This window comes from Suncus etruscus, chromosome 14 (assembly GCF_024139225.1).
Source record: "Suncus etruscus isolate mSunEtr1 chromosome 14, mSunEtr1.pri.cur, whole genome shotgun sequence".
In the NCBI taxonomy this organism is placed as follows: domain Eukaryota; kingdom Metazoa; phylum Chordata; class Mammalia; order Eulipotyphla; family Soricidae; genus Suncus; species Suncus etruscus.
Window position 1 is genome coordinate 86432264 of NC_064861.1, and position 19554 is coordinate 86451817.

At 56.4% G+C, this 19554-nt stretch overlaps 3 protein-coding genes across 6 annotated transcripts in view; 2 read left to right on the top strand and 1 right to left on the bottom strand.

Moving 5' to 3' along the window:
* The window catches only part of GRIK5 (glutamate ionotropic receptor kainate type subunit 5), a 64427-nt gene extending 58548 nt beyond the window's left edge, over positions 1–5879 (bottom strand). For all 4 annotated transcript variants that reach the window (XM_049787145.1, XM_049787143.1, XM_049787142.1 and 1 more), the window contains exons 1-3: positions 5758–5879; positions 2786–2914; positions 2357–2521 (exon numbers count right to left, since the gene is read on the bottom strand). In XM_049787145.1, coding sequence (XP_049643102.1) covers positions 2357–2521; positions 2786–2864 — 244 coding nt within the window. In that variant the 5' untranslated portion in view covers positions 2865–2914; positions 5758–5879. The remainder of the gene's footprint in view (positions 1–2356; positions 2522–2785; positions 2915–5757) is intronic.
* Positions 1–19554, top strand: part of CIC (capicua transcriptional repressor) — a 356202-nt gene that overhangs the window by 136651 nt on the left and 199997 nt on the right. The gene's annotated exons all lie outside the window — the stretch shown is intronic.
* Positions 13593–19354, top strand: ZNF574 (zinc finger protein 574). Its single transcript, XM_049787147.1, has 2 exons — positions 13593–13706; positions 16417–19354. The coding sequence occupies exon 2, from the start codon at positions 16437–16439 to the stop codon at positions 19119–19121; it is 2685 nt and encodes an 894-aa protein (XP_049643104.1). The 5' UTR covers positions 13593–13706; positions 16417–16436; the 3' UTR covers positions 19122–19354.

The window sequence follows — 19554 nt, forward strand, 5'->3', positions numbered from 1 at the left end:
TGCATTTGGTATCCCCTCTGATCCCCAGAGCACCCCCAGGAGTGATTCCTGAGTGCAGAACCAGAAATAGCTCCTCCTGTGCATCGTCAGGTGTGACCCAAAACACACAAAAGGAAGCAAGGAGCCAGAGAGATAATACAACAAGTGGGGTGTTTGCCTTGCACATGGCCTTCCAGATTTGATTCCTGGCTTCCATATTGTACCTCGAGCCCACCAGGTGTGATTCCTGAGCACAGTGGGTGTAGCCTAAAATTAAAGAAAAATAAAGAGCCAATTTAGAGCAAAGCAGGACCCAGAGATGGTGATAAGAATCTTGGAACAGAGGCCGGAAAGATACCACAGCAGGTAGGTGTTCCCCTTGCATGCAGCAGACCTGGGTTTGATTCCTGGCACCACATATGATTCCCTAAGCACTTTGAGGAGTGATCCCTGAGTGCAGAGCAAAGAGTAAGCCCTAAGCAGAGTGCCCGGGTATAACCCAAACACACAGAGAAAAAAAGAAAGATTCTTAGAACATGAACTGACTACCCAGATCCAGCCATGCCTGAAGCAATCCCAGGGCATCATTTGAACTTCTGGATCCAGTCATGCTAAAAATTAGGCCTTTAAATGTCATGAGCTAAAAAGTTTCCTTTACTCCCTTATGACTGTCAGATATGGTCTACCACATCCAACTGAAAACAACATAACTGAGAGCCTCATCTTCCCCTAACTTTGCCCCTTCTCAGGCCTTCCAAGTGGGCCCCACCATCTGCAGATGAAATAGCTGGAAATTGTGCTTTCCCTTGATTTCGCTCCATGATCCCATATGTCACCAAAACCTTTGCCCTTGAATATTCTCACATTTATTTGTTCCTTTCACTCAGTCCCTCTCCCCTACTCTCCTTCATAGCTCTCAACATAGGTGCACCAGCCTCCTCAAGGTGGTCCATACCCAGCCCTCAGACCCTCCTATGATGCTAGCTTCCAAACCCACTGCCTCCTAATCTGTAGTCTGTGGGGAAGGGGCCTCTCCTGACCTGCCAGGCTGCCCACCCTCTGCTCTGTCCCACTTCAGCTCCCTCTTGTGATTCCCAAAGCAGGTCCTGAGTCCAGGGGCTCAGTTGGGCTCCTAACCCCACTGGCTTCCCAACTTCAGGAACATCACATGCCACCCTCTCTATTCCCAGCACCTCCCCATTAGGGCCCAGTACTGCACCCAACAAAAATGTCCAAGGGTGGGCAGGAGAAATGGGACAATGGTTTGGGCACTTGCCTAGCACGTGGACAACCTGACTTCGATCCCTAGCATCACATATAGTCCCCTGAGCACCACCAGGTGTGGTGTGTAGCCAGGAGCAACTGCTGAAATTTGCCATTGGGTGTGTCCCACCTCCCACTCAAAAAGTTCAAGAAGGATCATATTCTGTTCTTCCTATTCTATCTTGAAATACACACAAGGGCCGAAGAGAGAAAGGACAATGGGTAAAGCTCTTGCCTTGCACACAGCCAATCTGGGTCTCTTCCCCAATTCTGCATATGGTTCCCTGAGCAAAGAGCCAGGAGTAAGCCCTGAGCATGGTCCAGTGGGGTTCAAAAAAAAAAAAAAAAAGGAAAGAAAACCCCACATATTAACCCCACACATAAACATGACCATGGTCCAGACAGGGTCTGCAGAAAAGACTTGTGTTCAAAACAGACCTGAAAGTTTGCTAGCCCAGCTTACCTCGAGTGGTTTGGCTAGTGTGATTATTATTATCACCCCTCATTCATTCCTTTTTTTTTTTTTTTTCTTCGGTTTTTGGGCCACACCCTGTGAGGCTCAGGGGTTACTCCTGGCTATGCGCTCAGAAGTTGCTCCTGGCTTCTTGGGGGACCATATGGGACGCCGGGGGATCAAACCGCAGTCCGTCCTAGGCTAGCACAGGCAAGGCAGGCACCTTACCTCCAGCACCACCGCCCGGCCCCCTCATTCATTCCTAACATCAGCTTTCTTCTTTTTTGTTTTGTTTTGGTTTGGTTTGGTTTTGATTTATACCTGGCGACACTCAGGGGTTACTCCTAGCTCTGAGCTCAGAAATCACTCCTGGAAGGCACGGGGGACCATGTGGGATGCCAGGAATTGGACCGGAGTCAGTCCTGTGTTGGCCACATAAAGGCAAACGCCTTACCGCTTTGCTATCTCTCCAGCCCCCCAACATCAGCTTTCAACAAATACTCCTGCCTACCACATAGCCAATGCACCAGCCGAACTTTGAACAACATCCCTCTTCCTCCTTCCTGCTCCCCTTTCTAAGCTCAGTGTCTGCTCCCCACTCTCCAGGAGGCCTTCCTGCCCCTAGGGCTCCTCAGCCTTGCCACCCAGGCCCCTGCTCACTCGTGTCCGTGGTCTCGTACTGGCTGTCCCGCTGCAGCTCAAAGATGTCCACCTCCACCCGGGCTTTAGCAGGGACCTCGATGATCCCGTTGATCTGCTCCCGGGCCAAGGCCAGGGCCAGACGCTCCCCACGGCCACACACGGTCTGGTCGTCCAAGATTGCAGCTGAGTGAGGGGACACAGAGGATTGGGGGCTTGGGGCCTGAGGGAAGAGGAGCTCTGACTTCTAGGCTGGAGGTGGAAGTGGGTTTGGGGCCTGGGGTGGTCCTGGACTCAGGAGGAAGAGGGAGTGTGGGGGGGTGGAAGGGGCTGCTGCTCCTTGTGCAAGTTCAGACCTGAAGCTCAAACTCAGGGATCTGGGTCCCCTAAAGAAGTTGAGGCGGGGAGGCACGATGGATTGGTGGTAGGGTCTCAGGCAGGGTGGCTCACCCATGCGCAGAGAAGAGAGCACTTGGCAGCTGGGGCTGGCGAAGGCGACTATCAGCAGCAGCAGCAGCTCAGCCGGCATCTTCCTCCCCTCCTCATGGGGACGCAGCTGCCGCGGCCCCCACTCGCCACCTACGGGGAGACCCCCCGGCCAGCGGGGACGCAGCTGGTGTGCGGGCCCCAGCGCGCCTCTGCAGCACTGCTGCCTGGAGCACTAAGCGCACAGCCTGGGCCGTGGTGGGGGCACAGGGGGTGCAGGGCCCCAACTGCCCACAGGAGCGACAGCCAGTGTGAGGCATTACTGGCAGGGAAGCACAGGCTCGGCTCAGGAGAGCCCTGTCAGGGGGCCCCCTGGTGCCCAGGCACTGCGTGGGAGACATTAATGGGAGGGAACTGGGAGCTCAGGTAAGAGCTCCTTCCAGGACCTTCTCCACCTCAACAGGAAAACAGGAAGGGCCACCACCACCACCACCACACACACACACACATACACTTAGGCCCCGTGCCTGTCTCTGGGCAGGCAGCCGTTACTAGGCAACAGAAACCGGCTAGAGAGGATGCGGTGGTTGCTAGGCAACCCCATCCCAGGCCTCACTTGCCACCTTCCTGACGTCCCTGGTTCCCACAATCCCATGGAAGAGAGGCCTGGACATCCGGGGTCTGAAGGGGAGAGTATCCGGGAGTTAAGAAACTTGGGGATTGAGGGTTGGAGAGAGTACAGAGGGTTGGGTGTTTGCCTTGCATGCAGCCTAGCCGAATTCAGTCCCCAGGATGCCATCTGGTCCCCCGAGTCCACCAGGAGTAATTTCTGAAGGCCAGGAGTAATCTCTGAGCACAGCCAGGTGTGGCCCCCAAAACAAAACAAAAACAAGCAAAAAATAAAAAATAACTTGGGGAGTGAGAGAGGGGTACACACACACACACACACACACACACATATTAATGGAGACAGGTGGGGACAATCCAATGTAGCAAAGGGGTGAGAGAGAAGAGAGAAGGGGGAACAAACAGAAAGTAACTGGGAGAAGAGAAACACCATAAAACTCAGGAAAGCAAGGAGGGAAAATGGACAGAAATCAGAGAGAACAAAGATGATTGGACAGAGAAATGGAGAGAGAACAGGAGAGAAAGTGTAGGATGGGAAGACAGGAAGGGAGAGAGAATGGGCAGGCAGGGAGAGGAGAGAAGGGGGGGCAGGAGCTGCTAAGGGAACAGGGAGGTGGGTGGATGCTGGTGGGACAGGGTGAGGAAGGTGGGTGGCATGTCTGCCAGACTGCCAGGACCCCCCCCCCCAACATGCCTCTTTGCTCCACCCCCAGTGACTTAGAATCCAAGTTAGAATCCATGGGTACCCTGAGGCCTATGGAAATGAGTTTGGCAGGAATGGGCTCCTGCCTCTGACCAAGGGTGGGGTTTCCAGGGAGGGACACTAGGGTTTTCAAAGGACAGTGCTTTTGTCCCAAGAGCTGGGTGTCTCCCTCTACCCCCATAACCCCCTAGAGAAGAAGGGGAGCCTGGGCTAGTGAGAGGGAGGGTGACACTTGAGATAGATCCTGGGAAGAATCTTTTGCCCCTGCTCTGCACCTACCACCAGGTGACCTTGAGCAAGTCTTCCCCCTCCCAGCTGTCCTCTGGGAAAGACTAGCTAGGGATGGAGGGATGGGGTGGGGTGCTGAGGGTATCTGGACAGGTTGGGGCCTAGGTACTGCAATTTGGATGGAAGGTGAAGGCCTGTAGAAAGTGCAGGAGAAAAAGGATGCTGGGAAATCCGGAAGGAGAATTTACAGGGAGAGGGGTTCAGAGGATGAGGCTCAGGCAGGGAGGGATGAAGGGGTCATCCTGAGACACTAGGGGCTTCTGGGAGCAAAGACCACAAGAAGGAAGGCAGAAGGAAAAGGATGGGGGGGGGCAGAAGAGTAGGGCCCACAGGTGGCAGAGATGAGGGGGGGCAGACCACAGGGCCAGCAGGTGGACAGAGCTGAGGAAATGAAAGACAGAGTGATAGACAGGAAGAAGCTGAGGAGAGGCCACAGGCAGGATCGAGAGCAGAGGGACAGAGCTAAAAGGCCAGAGAAGAGCCAGACAGTGGCCCACAGACCCAGAGACCAGACAAAGTCACAGCGAGACAGAAACCCAGCAGCCTGCCAAGCAAAAAAGGCCCTACAGAAAAGAGGGACAGACTGGGGTGCAGGAGGCAGGTGTGGAGGAGGCCAAGAGACAACAGGTACCAAAACTAAGGGGGTGGTCAGAGAGCAGCTGGGGGTGGGAGAGCCCCGGGGGGTGCAAAGTGAGTTCACTGAGGAGAAGCATGAAGTTTAGAGGTGGAGTGAGAGTCAGGGAGGGAAACTGAGGTGCGGGAGAGGGATGGTGCAAAGGGGACTCTCATTGGATAGTTTCTCACACGGGGACAGCTACTCTGGACCCCTTGGGGATTCAGGTCCCCTCACCCAAGCTAGGAAGGAAGGGAGGAAAGAGGATCTCAGCAGGCAGCAGGAATGAGGGTGCGGGTGGGGACCTCCCCAAGAGAATGGGAGAGGGAAGGAAGTCAACTGGGTGGGGATGCAGGGAGGCCAGGTGAGCTGGGGTTCAGGCAGCACCCACAGACCCACAGAGCCCGTGAAGCCTAGAGCAGAAGGGGCCCAACACATGGAGAAAGGATTCAGAGGATGAGAAAGGAGACGAAGTTGCAAAGTCTGAGCGCCCCAGAGCTGCTGCGGGCAGTGCAGAATGGAAAGACGGGCAGGGGCCAGGGCGGACAGACAGATGGGGGGGGGGGGGACACAGACAGACAGCGGAGAGGGAGGGGCGGAGACCTGCGAGTCCAGCACCAGGAGTGAGCCCGCAAGTGACAGGCTGTCAGCCCCCCAAGGTCCTCCTCGTCTGGGGGCCCGGAGGACAGGCAGGCCCTGGGCGGGGGTGGGTATCTGCGGGTCCCAGGCCGGCCCCCGCCCCGTCCCCGCCCTGCAGACACTCACGGATCCTGGGAGTGGGTGGGACGGAGGGTCCCTGGAGGCTGAGGAACCACAACGGGGAGTCGCTCTGGTGCCGGATGGTGGGTGGGTGGCTGGGTGGCTGGGGCGGGGGGGGGGGGGAGAGGGCAGTCGGCAGGCCCCCTCCCCCGCCTCCTGCGGTGGCCCCCCAACTAATCCAAAACCGGCGCTCCCCAGGAGTGGGGAAAGGAAGGACAGGTGGACTGAGAAGCGGGGCGGGTGGGAAGGGAGGAAGGGAAAAGGAGAAAATGGAGGAGAGAAGGGGAGAGAGAGATAGAGAGAGAGAGAGAGGAGAGGGGGAAGGAAGGAGCAAATGGAGGGGAAGGAGGGTGGAAAGGAGGGAGGAAGGTGAAAACGGAAGGGAGGGGGGCCGGGCAAGCCGGGGGAGGGGGAAGCCGGCCCGGGAAAGGGCCCCCACCCCCTCCCCTAGCCGGGTCGGCCTGGGGGGGCCACGGGGGGCGAGGACGGGGTCGAGCAGGAGAAGCCGGCCATCAGGAGGCGCGGGGGAGGGGCGGGATGCTGGGGGGGAGGGGGCCACCCCTTCCCCCCTCCCCCCGGGGGCCCTGGCCCGGCCCGGGTGCCAGGCAAGGGCTGGGCGTCCTCAAGGCCCCGGCCCCCTCGGGGGACGCATGCTGGGCGCCGGGAGAAGGGGGTGGTGGTGGTGGTGGCCGCCCGGAGGACGGGTGCTGGGGCGCTGGAGAGGCCGAGGAGGGGGCTGGACCGGCGGGGAGGACGGAGGGGAGGATGGAGGGGAGCAGGTGGAAGAGGAGGAAGGAGCGGGAGGACGGGGGTGTCCCGGGGCGCCCGGCGTCGGGCCCCGGCTGCGCGATCGGTCCCCCGCGAGGCAGGCGGAGCCGCGGCGGGCTCGAATCCCCAGCTGGGCCTGCCTCCCGCGGCCGCCGCCGCTGCCGCCACCTCGCTTCTCCCTCCGAGGCCGCCGCCTGCCCGCCCGCCGCCCGCGCTGGGTCCTGGAGCGCGGGGGGCGGGGGAGAGCGCGGAGGGAGGGAGGGAGGGAGGGAGGGAGAGATGGAGGGAGGGAGGGAGATGGGGAGTCGGAGGAGGGGGAGCCCCTATTGGTCGGGGTTGGGGGCGCGAGGAGAATGCTGATGAGGGGAAGGCGCTGCATTGGACCGAGGACCCACCCCAGGGCCGACGCCTCCTCCACCGCCACACCGTGCCACCGCCCTGCCCGGGCAGCCCAGGCCAGAGCCCGGCGGAGAAAAGAGAGAGGCAGAGACCTGGGAGGAGGAGGAGGAGGAGGAGGAGGAGGAGGAGGAGGAGGAGGAGGAGGAGGAGATGAGATCGGTGAAGGAGAGCTCGAAAGCCAGCCAGGCCCCAGCCAGGGAGGTGGGCACAGTCCACACACCTCCAGGAGGGCGAGGACAGGTGCCCCGTGGGGACACGGCCACAGACAGAGAGCTCCCGGGGAGATAGGGACAGGTGCGCGGTGTTGGGGGGGGTCGGCAAGGGGTGCACCCCCTGGAAGATGGGGATGGAGTAGCCTTTGACAGAAACAGAGCCCTGGAAAAGACCGGGAGAGCGTCCCCCGGCGCCCAAGAACACAGACTATGAACAGACTTCCCAGGCTGCCAGAGACAGGCAGTCACCTAGAGAATGGGAGGTCGTGGGAACTAGCCTCTGGCAGTTCCCAGACCAACGAAAGCCCAGAACATCTACAGACAAGACGGGGGTGGCCCACTGAGGCAGAAGCGACCCCTGGTCCCTGGGCACCAAGGAACCTCTTCCCCTTGCCTCCCCTTCTCAAATATCCCTCGGGGAGGTAAAGTGATCTCTATGCCAAGCCTGGAAATTCTACCCAGGACTCAGAGAAACCCTTGAGTCCCATAGAGAAGGGGATGGGAAGGGCAGATAAAGGGCCCTTATTTTCCAGTCACCCCAGTAAAAGGTCTGGGAAAACGGAGACAAGAAGGGAAGGGCGGAGAGCTGGGGGGCACCTGCGTGGCAGAAGGCTGGCAGGGAACCCACAGAGAGAAGCAATCAAGCAGGGCAGGGGAAGTGAAGAGTGAAGCCACACAGATCCAGGAGTGGGGGTGGGTGGTGAACGGCTGGGTGGGGGGGTGAAACTGGGGTGGGGGGAGGAACATGACAGTTGGCGCTGAAGGCTGAGCCCGTGACTCACCGCCACCCCCAATGCTCGTGATGGGGAGGAGACACTGACATGCTCACGTGCAGCCGCACACACGTGACTACATGCCTCAAGCACACAAGAGGCACGTGGCGATCCTCACACTTGCAGGTCATGGGACGATCTCTACCACCAGGCAGGAGGGCATCTTTCCAGATGCCATGCACACCTGATCTGGGGGACCACTCACTTCCTCACACCTCCTCAGCCCACTTGAGCTGTAAATAGCAGCCCTCACACCTACTCTAGGCTTCTACTACTAGGCCTTTCTCAAGCTCATGCCAATCTCATGCCAAACATGGCCATGTAGGTCATATACATGAGCACCGGAGTCTATTAGAACTTTCCTTCCTTTTTTTTTTTTTTTTTTTTTTTTTGGTCCTGTTTGGGGGTCACACCCAGCAGTGGTCAGGGGTCACTCCTGGTGGGGTTTGAGGAATTCTGCAGTACTAGGAATCAAATCTGGGTCAGTCCCTACAAGACCTAACAATCTTTAATCCCCATATTTTTTTTTCTCTCTGATCAGGTTCCCCCTTTTTAAATTGAACCAGTCCCCAAAGCCCTGAGATGAGATTTCCTCCTGGGAAGAGAAGGGACCTCATCAACCTCATCAACCCCCTGAAAAGCTGGAACATGCAAGCAGAAAGGGTGTGGCTAGCTAAGCTGAATCCAGGCATTTACAAGTGGGAAAAGGGGATTTTTTTTTTGCCTGTTTTGTTTTGGGGGCACCCCCAGTGTATTCAGTGCTTATCTTGGTTCTGCATCAGGAATTATTCCTATAATCCAGGAGTAATTACTCCTAGTGGGGCTCAAGGGATAGACTATATGGGGTGTCAAGGATCGAACCCTGGTCAGCTTTGTGAAGACAGGCCACAGGAAAGCGTGTTTTAACAGTACTGAGAGTCTGCGTGAGGGCTGCAGAGGGGCAGGCTCAAAGGCAAACTCCAACTTTCTCCTGTTCTTGCCACTGCAAATTATAACCCATTCCATACACAGGGCAATTGCAGAGCACTCTGGCCAGCATTAGAGCTCACAGATGGATTATATTTTGTTTATTTGTTCTGGGGCCACACCCTGCGGTGCTCAGAGCTTATTCTTGGCTCTGTGCTGAGAGATCACACCAGGTGGACTCAGGAGACCAAATGGGTTGCTGGGATTGAACCTAGGTCAACCTTGTTCAAGGTTAGTGCCTTACCCACTGTACGATCATTCTTGCCCCCTCACAGATGCATTTTTTTTTCCACAGATGAATTCTAAACTATTTCTTTCTTCTCTCTGGCATCCTATTTAACTTGTTCTCTACAAGACAGTGCACTTGCCAGGTAGTTTAGAGTACAGACTTGGTATCAATGACTGAATAGAATCCCTAAGATCTATTACAGATGTTACTTCACTTATCCAGGGTGGATCTGTTTGTTTGGGGCCACACATGGTGGTGTTCAAGGCTTACTCCTGTGCTCAAAGATCACTCCTGATAGTGCTCAGACAACATGAGGTGCTGGGGATCAAAGCTGGGTCAGCACCTTAACCCTTGTACTAAATCTCTAGTCCCAAATAATTTTTGTTTTTTTATGTCATAACCGGCAGTGCTCAGGGTTTACTCCTGCAACTGTATTCAGGAATCCCTTCTGGTGAAACTCAGGGGACCCTATTGAGGACTTAATCTAAGAAAATGCCATACTTGCTGACCTATCTCTCTAGCCCAGAGTGGATTTTTCCCTCCTGAACTGTTGTTGAGAGGATAAACTGAACAATAAAGTCTGTGAGGCACTGAGAATAATACTTGGCTCAGCACCACATACTCAGGATGCACTATTACTATTATTACTGAACTCTCAAGGTCCCAATATAAGTAATTCATATGAAATTGTTTATTTTGGAGGACAATATTTAGTGATCTTCAGAGGTCACTTGTACCTTAGTGTTGGGGAGCTGTTCCCAGCAGTGCTTGGGGAAACACGTGGTACAGAGAATTAAATTAGGGCTTTCTGCATGCAAAGTCTGTACTCTAGCTCCTTGATTTTTTTGTTTTTGGGCCACACCTGACTGCACTCAGGGGTTACTCCTGGCTTTGTGCTTGGAAATCGCTCCTGGCAGGTTCAGGGGACCATAAGGGATGCCGGGGATGAAACCCAGGTTCGTCCTGGATAGGCTGCGTGCAAGGAAAATGCCCTACCTCTGCCATGGCTCTGGCCCCTACTCTAGCTACTTGAGCTAAGATCAACTCATGTAGCTTTTCTCACAACTACCACATGGTATGAAATCATTGTCTCCATTTCACAGAAGAGGAAACTGAGGCACAAGAAAGTTGACTTGCCTCAGGTGACAAGTTGGAATGGCAGGACTAAGATTCCAATGGAAGCAATTGACAGGGCTGGTAGGGAGATTAATCAGTGCAAATTAGGACACTTTCCCCTGCTAAGAAATCAGTTGACAGACATGGGATGTTGGTTGAGATCAGACCATTGTTTTTTGTTTTGTTTTGGGGCCATACTCCAAGATGTTTAGGAGGTATTCCTGGATGTGCACTCAAAAATTACCCCTGGTGGGGCCGGGTAGGTGGCGCTGGAGGTAGGGTGTCTGCCTTGCAAGCGCTAGCCAAGGAAGGACCGCGGTTCGATCCCCTGGCGTCCCATATGGTCCCCCCAAGCCAGGGGCGATTTCTGAGCACATAGCCAGGAGTAACCCCTGAGCGTCAAACGGGTGTGGCCCAAAAACCAAAAAAAAAAAAAAAAAAAAAAAATTACCCCTGGTGGGGCCGGGAAGGTGGCGATAGAGGTAAGGTGTCTGCCTTGCAAGAGCTAGCGTAGGACGGACTGCGGTTCGATCCCCCGGTGTCCCATATGGTCCCCCCAAGCCAGGGGTGATTTCTGAGCGCATAGCCAGGAGTAACCCCTGAGCGTCAAACGGGTGTGGCCCCCCAAAAAAAATTACCCCTGGTGATGCTGGGGTGTGAGGGGTGTCCATTTGAATACCTGGGATCAAACACAGGACTACTACATGAAAGACAAGAGTCCTACCTTCTATACAAATTGCTCTAGCCCTCACCCCAATGTACTACTGCCCCATTTGTTTTGGGGCTACACCCATTGTTATTCAGGGGTGATATTTTGCTCTGCAGAGGAATCACTTCTGGTACTCAGGGGGCCACAAGGAATGTGGGAGATTGAATGTGCAAGGCAAGTGCCCTATCCCATATGCTATCTCTCCAGGTTCTCCCACCACCCCCCTTTTTTATTTTTTAATTTTTTGTATTTTGGGGCTATACCCATCAGTATTCAGAGCTTATTCCTGGTAGTTAGGAGGCCATATAATGGGGCTGGAGATAGAAGCCTGGCTGGACCGGTAAAGGCAGGTTCGTTAGCTATGTACTATGTCGCTGGCCCCTGGGGGGAGTGTGTGCTGTGTGAATATGATACACCTGGTAGTGCTCAGGGATTACTCCTGATTCTGCACTCAGAAATTACTCCTCGCAGGCTCAAGGGACCATATGGGATGCCAGGGATTGAAGCTGGGTTGGCCGAGTGCAGGGCAAACACCTTCCTAATTGTGCTTTCGCTTCAGCCTGGACTCTGACCAATTCTTGTGTTTGTTTTGGTTTTTGGGCCACATCCTGTGGTACACAGTGGTCAGTATAGTGATGCTGGGGGTACCTTCTGGGATGATGGGAATCAAACTGGGATCAGTCACATAAAATACAAACATCTTAATTCCTATACTATTTATCTGTCTCCCAAGTTTTCTTTAAACAAAAGCACTCCAATACATTGTAGTGCGAGATATACAGGGACTGAGGCATTTTTGTCTTGCATGCAGTCGACCCTGGTAATATCTGGCACCACATAGGGTCCTGTGAACAACTCCAGAACTGATCCTTGAGTATACAGCCAGGAATAAGCCTTAAGCACGCACAGCCAGGTGTGGCCCCAAACTAAAAGCAACCATAAATTAAATATAACGGACAAAAGATATAACTTCCTCAGAGCCAGAAGTAATCTTTAAGCACTGCCGGGTGTGGCCCCCCCCCCCCCAAAATAAGATAGCTTTCTGCATATAACATGGTCCATATGTGCACTTTTTTCTTTCAGGACACAGCTAACCAGGCTCAAGCGTTACTTCTCATAGCTAATATAGGTATATTCGATGCTTGCAATCAAGACAGGGTCAGTCACATGCAAGGCTGTATCCTCTGTACTAAGTCTCCAGCCTCCTATTTGGCATACTTTGGGGAGATGAGCACACTATCCCAAACCCCGTCCTTTCCATAGCTGCCAACTTTCAAGAGCTATCCTGTTAAGGAGTGAAAGGGTTTGGGGCCACACCGAGCAGCAGCGCTCAGGAGTGACCCCTAGCAAGATTTAGGGAATCATAAATAAGTGTTGGTGGATCTAACTGTGGTTCTGGCATGCAAGAAGTACTTTTAACCCTGAACTATCTCCGAGATATCCCTGAACAATCCGAGATCCACCATCTTGAGCAACTTTCAAAACATGCACCATGCCCAGGTGGCTCCAAGGTCCGTTTCTGGATGGGCCGCGTGCAAGGCAGAAGCCCTATCGCTGTGCTCTTGACCCCTCGAGGGGTTTTAAAACGGAGATTTCGATCCTGGACACTAGGTCTTTCTGTCAGTCGTGTGGACCCTGGGCCGATTCCTCCAGGACTCAGTTTATTCATCTGAGAAATGAGGCTGAGGGGCAGGCAGTGAAACCAAGCCCAAAGCCTGCCAAGAGCAAAGCTCTGGAAACATCTGCCTCGGGGCAAGGAAACTTGCTCCGAAGGCCCAGTGGGTTCTCGGGGAGGAGACGCAGAGGCCATTAGGCCATTAGGGAAACTTTCTTCTGGTTTTCATCAGCCAGCTTGTCCTCCTGGTCTTCGCCCCTCAGGCTTCCTTCTTGTCCCCCAGTTTTCCCGCTTCCCGTTTCCTCAGCTCTTCTCTCTTCTCTTCTCTCCTTCCTGACACATCTGTCTCCTCTGCACCAGCCCAAGAGCCCGTCGTCTTCCTCCTCTCCCTTCCGGCCGAGGCCCTTCCTTCCTCCGACGAAGCTGCTGCGTCCACGCGATCCCTTCACGTCCCCCTTCGCTCCCGGCCTCGCAGAACGCGGGTGTTCCTTCTTGCTCTTCCGTTCCCTCGCCCCCGCCTTCCGGGCGTCGCGCACCCCCAGTCTCCCCACCACCCGGCCCCTCCACTCCACTCCACCCCACCACACGCCACGCCACGCCACACGACGGCCGGCCCGGGACGCCCAAGATGGCGGCCGCAGCTGCGCCCCGGCGCCTGACGTCATCACGTCGCCGTCCCCTCCCTCTCTCCTCCCCTTCCCCCTTTCGAGCCGGCGGGCGGAGTCGGCCCGAGGCGACGAGCGGAGGAGGGAGGAGCCTCGCTCAGCCTTAAGGCTAAACTGAAAGCTCCACGCTTTCCTCTCCACCCCTCCCTGCGGAGGCGGCGGGACTAGCGCGGGAGCGTCGCGAGCGGATTGGTGGGATGCCGAGGCGCTCTCCCGAGGCTCTTTTCCTATTGGTGCGGCGCTCGGGAAACGTGAGCGCCCATTGGCCGGCCGGGAGGGCCGAGCCGAGCTGGGATTGGACGGCGCGCCCGTCGGCGTCCGCGCGGCGGTGGGCGGGGCGCCGCCGAGGGCGAGTGGGGGCCAGAGCGAGGCTGTGCTGTGCAGCGAGCGGGCGAGAGGCGCCGCGGCGGGAGCTCGAGCAGAGAGGGCGCAGCGCTGCTCAGGGGTGGCTGCGCGAGGGGAGCGGCCGCCCGGGCCCGGGCCGTGCGAGACGGCGGAGGCGGGTGAGCGAGTGAGAGCGTGGAGGCGGGAGAGGGCCGCGGCCCGAGGCTCCTCACACTCGCTCCCCCGAGGCCTTCCCCGGCCGGAGCCCGCTTGCGCAGAGAGGGCCGGGGCGGGGGCGCGCGCGGCACAACGACCGGTGCGGGGCGCGCGGGCGGGCGGGCGGGCGGGCGGCCTGCTTGCTCTGGGGGGCCAGGTTGGGTTAGTTGGGGGGGGACGGGGCGAGTGAGAAGGGCGGGTAAGGAGGTGTCAGCGCTGCCCCCGAGGTCCGATGGCCGGGCTGGCCTGCGGGGGGCTGCGAGGGACCCCAGGGGCGACTCCTGCGGGGCTAGGGGAGGCTGGGGGCGGGCCCAGAGCTGGGGATCTCGGTGGAGAGGTCACGGAGGGAAGGGAAGGGAAGGGAGAGGGAAAGGGGAGCTCCGCCTGCAACGAAGTCAGGCCCCAGCCCGGCCCTAAGTGGTGGTGAGAGGCTTGGGCGAGTGGATCAGCCCGAGATCGGGGCTTTAGGGCGAGGCCTTGGTTGTCCCCTGGGGTAGGGAAGGCTCAGCTCTGCCCCGCGGGGTTGGGGTTGGGGTTGGGGTTGCGGGGTTCTGCAGAGAGGTGCCACCTTCGGTGCCCAAGATGAAGAGGGCTTCTAAGACTGGGCCCCCGTGCACCAAAGGAGCCTTCTGGAAGAGTGCCCGGAATTGGGTGTGTCTGGGGTGGGGGGAGTAGGGTGGGGTGGGTTAGGTTGCCCAGAAGCTTGGGTTTTCTGGGTCTTCCTTCCTCCCCGCCCTACTTCATAGGTTAGCGAGATAGGGGTGTGGCGATCCTCTGGGGGCACCTGGGTGGGTTCCCAGGGTCTGGGCATCTTTAGGGGATGTGGGGGAGCGCTAGTGGGACAGGCAATGAAGGGTCGCCTGGATTGGGTCTGGATGTGGGATCTTTGCAAAGGAAGAGGAATTGAGGGGCTCTAGGTATTGAGGGTCCCTGATAGGCCTTAGGTTAAGGTAGGGTAGAGTAGAGCCTTTTTTTTTTTTTTGCAAAGGGGTGGGCCTTAGGTTGTGAGTGAGAGGGATGTCTGGGCTACCAGACACGGGTTAGAGTCACAAGAGGTCTTTTTTTTTTTTTTTCTTTTGCAAAAGAAGATAAGATTAGATGAAAGGAGGGGGGGAGTCTTGGCGTCTCTGAAATAAGTTAGTGTGCACAGATTTGTAAAGGCTTTGAATCGATGGGATGGAGGTATCTGGGCATGCCCCGGAAAGGTTAGGCTTGGGTGAGTCTTTGTGGAAAGAATCAGAGACTTGGGATTGCGCCAATAGCTCAAAGAGCACCGTGGCAGTGCTCTTTTTGGCAGCTCCAGATTCTGTCCCCCAGTTTATGTGGCTCCTGCCTAGCCCTGAAAGTGTGGTCCAAAACAGATAAGAATTGAGACTTAGCATTGATATGAAATGTGGGCTAGGATAATGTGGGGGTCTTTTTACAAAGAAATTCCATGAAGAGGGGCCAGAGCTACAGCGCAAGAGGTAGGGTGTTTGCCTTGCAAGTGGCTGACCCAGCATGGGCCTGGGTTCTATCCCTAGCGTCCGTATGGTTTCCCCAAAGCCAGGAGTAGGAGTAAACCCTGAGTGTCACCGGGTGGCCCAAAATCCAAAAAAAGAAGAAAGAAAAAAATTCCATGAAGAGTGGTTCTGGGAGTCCCTGAATTGGTTGGGGTACTCCTAAGTGAAGATCTGTCATTGTGAAGAGAGGTAGAGAGGTTGCAACTTGTAGGTGAGGGGGTTAATGTGAAGACTGAACACACCAGGGATAGCATGGTGGTAGAGGGCGGTCCTGGGTTCAAAGAAAGAATTAGACATTTATGAAGCTGGAGTTGGGTCTCCCAAAAACTGATTTGTGGGGCATACCATGGTTTACCAGGTTAAGTCATTTTAGGAGTTGATATCTGGGTTGCATCCATTCCCAGACACTGCACACATATGCCCGTGCTGGAACTGGAATCACAGGGTGAAGGGAGCAGTAGTAGCTTTGGATGCATTTAGGGAATATTTTTGTTTGATTTTAAAAAAGAGGGAGACTGGGGGAGTGGGTGCTGAGTGCAATTTCCCACCTGAAAAGGGGACAGTAGGCCCAATAAGTTTTGGCAACCTCTGGATTAGGCCAGCATGAGAAAAGTTAATTGGAGGAAGGGGTGGTGTGGCTTGAGGAATCTATACCAAGGGAGTGTGAAAAGGAGAGAGGTGAGGGTACTGGGAGTGAAGTGGTTGGGTCTTAAGGGTTGATGTAGACTGGAAGCAGTGGAGGTTTGAGTCCAGATGGACCCATGAGTTGGTGAGATTAGTCTGTTGCCTGGAAGGAAATGTGGAGTGGAGAGGGCTCAGGTTCCTGTATGATAGGCAGGGAGGGCTTTGGCTACCTGTGACACCTGGGAAAGGAGGAATTGGACACTTCCCTTGGTCTGGTGGGTGGAGTTTGATACAAGTTGATTAAAAGGTGAGACTTGGGTAGTCTTGGGAAGGAGCTGCTGGGAATGTTTTGTGCTGGGTGCTTTTGTGTGTTCAGGAGAAGAACTAACTGTTAGAAGAGGGTGGGAGTAGAAGTCACAGGGGGAATAGATCTCAGGTTTTTCTGGGTAGGGACGGGTTGATATGCCAAAAATATAGAATTGTTACTGGGACTGGCAGAAGAAGCAGTGGCTTAGTTGTGTTTTGTCCACCCCTATCTCCTTATCAGCCCAGGGCCTGGCCGCCACCATGACTGAGGAGTCTGAGGAGACAGTCCTGTACATTGAGCACCGCTATGTCTGCTCTGAGTGCAACCAGCTCTACGGCTCCCTGGAGGAGGTGCTCGTGCACCAGAACTCGCACGTGCCCCAGCAGCACTTTGAACTTGTGGGTGTAGCTGAGCCTGGAGTCGCCGTGGCCACAGAGACAGCTTCTGGAACCGGCCTCTATCAGACGCTAGTGCAAGAGAGCCAGTACCAGTGCTTGGAATGCGGGCAACTATTGATGTCACCCAGCCAGCTCCTGGAACACCAGGAGCTGCACCTGAAGATGATGGCACCCCAGGAGGCTGTGGCAGCTGAGTCTCCGCCCAAGGCCCCGACCCTGAGCTCCAGCACCATCCACTATGAGTGTGTGGACTGCAAAGCTCTCTTCGCCAGCCAGGAACTCTGGCTGAGTCATCGCCAGACACACCTCCGGGCTACTCCCACCAAGTCTTATACCCCTGTGGTGTTGGGGTCCCCTGTTGTGCTGGGGGCCCCTGTGGGTCAGACTCGAGTGGCTGTGGAGCACTCATACCGCAAGGCAGAAGAAGGTGGAGAAGGGGCAGCTGTCCCTTCTGCCGCTGCCGCCACTACTGAAGTGGTCACAGAAGTAGAGCTGCTCCTCTACAAATGCTCTGAGTGCTCCCAGCTCTTCCAGCTGCCTGCCGACTTCCTGGAGCACCAGGCAACCCACTTCCCTGCCCCAGAGTGTGAGGAGCCAGCCTTGCAGCAAGAGACCCTGACATCGCCACCAGCAGAGGTGCCTGTGTCACAGCCTGAGCCTGTGCCTGCCTCGGATCACAGTTATGAGCTTCGCAATGGTGAAGCCATTGGCCGTGATCGCCGGGGCCGCAAGGCCCGAAGGCACAACAGTGGAGAGGCCGGCGGGGCAGCCACCCAGGAGCTCTTCTGTTCTGCCTGCGACCAGCTCTTTCTTTCGCCACACCAGCTGCAGCAGCACCTGCGGAGTCATCGAGAGGGTGTCTTTAAGTGTCCCCTGTGCAGTCGTGTCTTCCCCAGTCCTTCCAGTCTGGACCAGCACCTTGGAGACCACAGTAGCGAGTCTCACTTCCTCTGTGTGGACTGTGGCCTGGCCTTTGGCACAGAGGCCCTCCTCCTAGCCCACCGGCGAGCTCACACTCCAAATCCCCTGCACTCGTGTCCCTGTGGAAAGACTTTTGTCAACCTCACCAAGTTCCTTTATCACCGACGCACCCACGGGGCTGGGGGAGTCCCTCTGCCCACAGTTCCAGTCCCGCCCGAGGAGCCTGTCATTGGTTTCCCTGAGCCAGCCCCAGCTGAAACTGGAGAGCCAGAGGCTCCGGAACCCCCTGCGTCTGAGGAGAGCTCAGCAGGCTCAACAGTCCCTGCCACCTATCGTTGCCTCCTTTGCAGTCGTGAATTTGGCAAAGCGCTGCAGTTGACCCGGCACCAGCGTTTTGTGCACCGCCTGGAACGGCGCCATAAGTGCAGCATTTGTGGCAAGATGTTCAAGAAGAAGTCGCATGTGCGGAACCATCTGCGCACGCACACGGGCGAGCGGCCTTTCCCCTGCCCTGATTGCTCCAAGCCCTTCAACTCTCCTGCCAACCTGGCCCGCCATAGGCTCACGCATACCGGGGAGCGGCCCTACCGCTGTGGGGACTGTGGCAAGGCTTTCACACAAAGTTCCACGCTAAGGCAGCACCGCCTGGTGCACGCACAGCACTTCCCCTACCGCTGCCAGGAGTGCGGCGTGCGATTCCACCGCCCCTACCGCCTGCTCATGCACCGCTACCACCACACTGGGGAGTACCCCTACAAGTGTCGCGAATGCCCTCGCTCCTTTCTGCTGCGGCGGCTGCTGGAGGTGCACCAGCTTGTGGCCCACGCGGGGCGCCAGCCTCACCGCTGCACATCCTGTGGGGCAGCCTTCCCATCCTCCTTGCGGCTTCGGGAGCACCGATGTGCAGCTGCCGCCGCCCAGGCCCCACGGCGCTTTGAGTGCGGCACCTGCGGCAAGAAAGTGGGCTCAGCTGCCCGGCTGCAGGCACACGAGGCGGCCCATGCAGCTGCCGGGCCTGGAGAGGTCTTGGCTAAGGAGCCCCCAGCCCCTCGGGCTCCCCGGGCTCCTCGTTCACCTGTTGCCTCGCCGCCGGCTCTCGGAGCCCCAGCCCCTGCTGCCCCTGCCGCCCCTGCTCGACGTCGAGGCCTGGAATGTAGCGAGTGCAAGAAGCTGTTCAGCACAGAGACATCACTGCAGGTCCACCGGCGCATCCACACCGGGGAGCGGCCGTATCCATGCCCAGACTGTGGCAAGGCCTTCCGCCAGAGTACGCACCTGAAGGACCACCGGCGCCTACATACCGGGGAGCGGCCCTTCGCCTGTGAAGTGTGTGGTAAAGCCTTTGCTATCTCTATGCGCCTTGCCGAACATCGCCGTATTCACACAGGTGAACGGCCCTACTCCTGCCCAGACTGCGGCAAGAGCTACCGCTCCTTCTCGAACCTTTGGAAGCATCGCAAGACCCACCAGCAGCAACATCAGGCAGCTGTGCGGCAGCAGCTGGCTGAGGCCGAGGCCGCTGTAGGTCTGGCGGTGATGGAGACTGCAGTGGAGGCGCTACCCCTGGTGGAGGCCATTGAGATCTATCCCCTGGCTGAAGCTGAAGGGGTCCAGATCAGTGGCTGACTGCCCTGTTGTTACCCTAAGAACTCCCAAATCCTGTTGCTAAAGGACCTCTTCTGAATCCCTCAACTCTAAATATATCCCCCTCCTGTCACCCCTCTAACTGCCATAAGTTCTATAGCTGAATTTACTGTCTTCCAGGGAGAAGGCACTCCAAGATTCTTCTCCCTCATCTTCCACCTATTTGCTCTGGTGGCCCCAAGATGATTGTCAATAAAGACTGAGTTGGACATTGACTTGCTACTATTGGGCTGGCTATGTGGGTTGGATTTGGGACCCACGGTACTTGTCTCTGTCTCTTAGGGTTGTGTAGCTAGCAAATAGAACTAGGGTGGCAAGAAGAACTGGCACTATGGTACTAAGGTGAAAAGGCCTCCCAAGTTTGCAGTCTCTGCTCCCAGAAGAGCACTGATGCTTCATGGTAGTAGTTTTGATC

Excerpts from the sequence above, each read along its gene's own strand:
- ZNF574 (XM_049787147.1), top strand. The coding sequence starts at position 16,437 with ATGACTGAGGAGTCTGAGGAGACAGTCCTGTACATTGAGCACCGCTAT.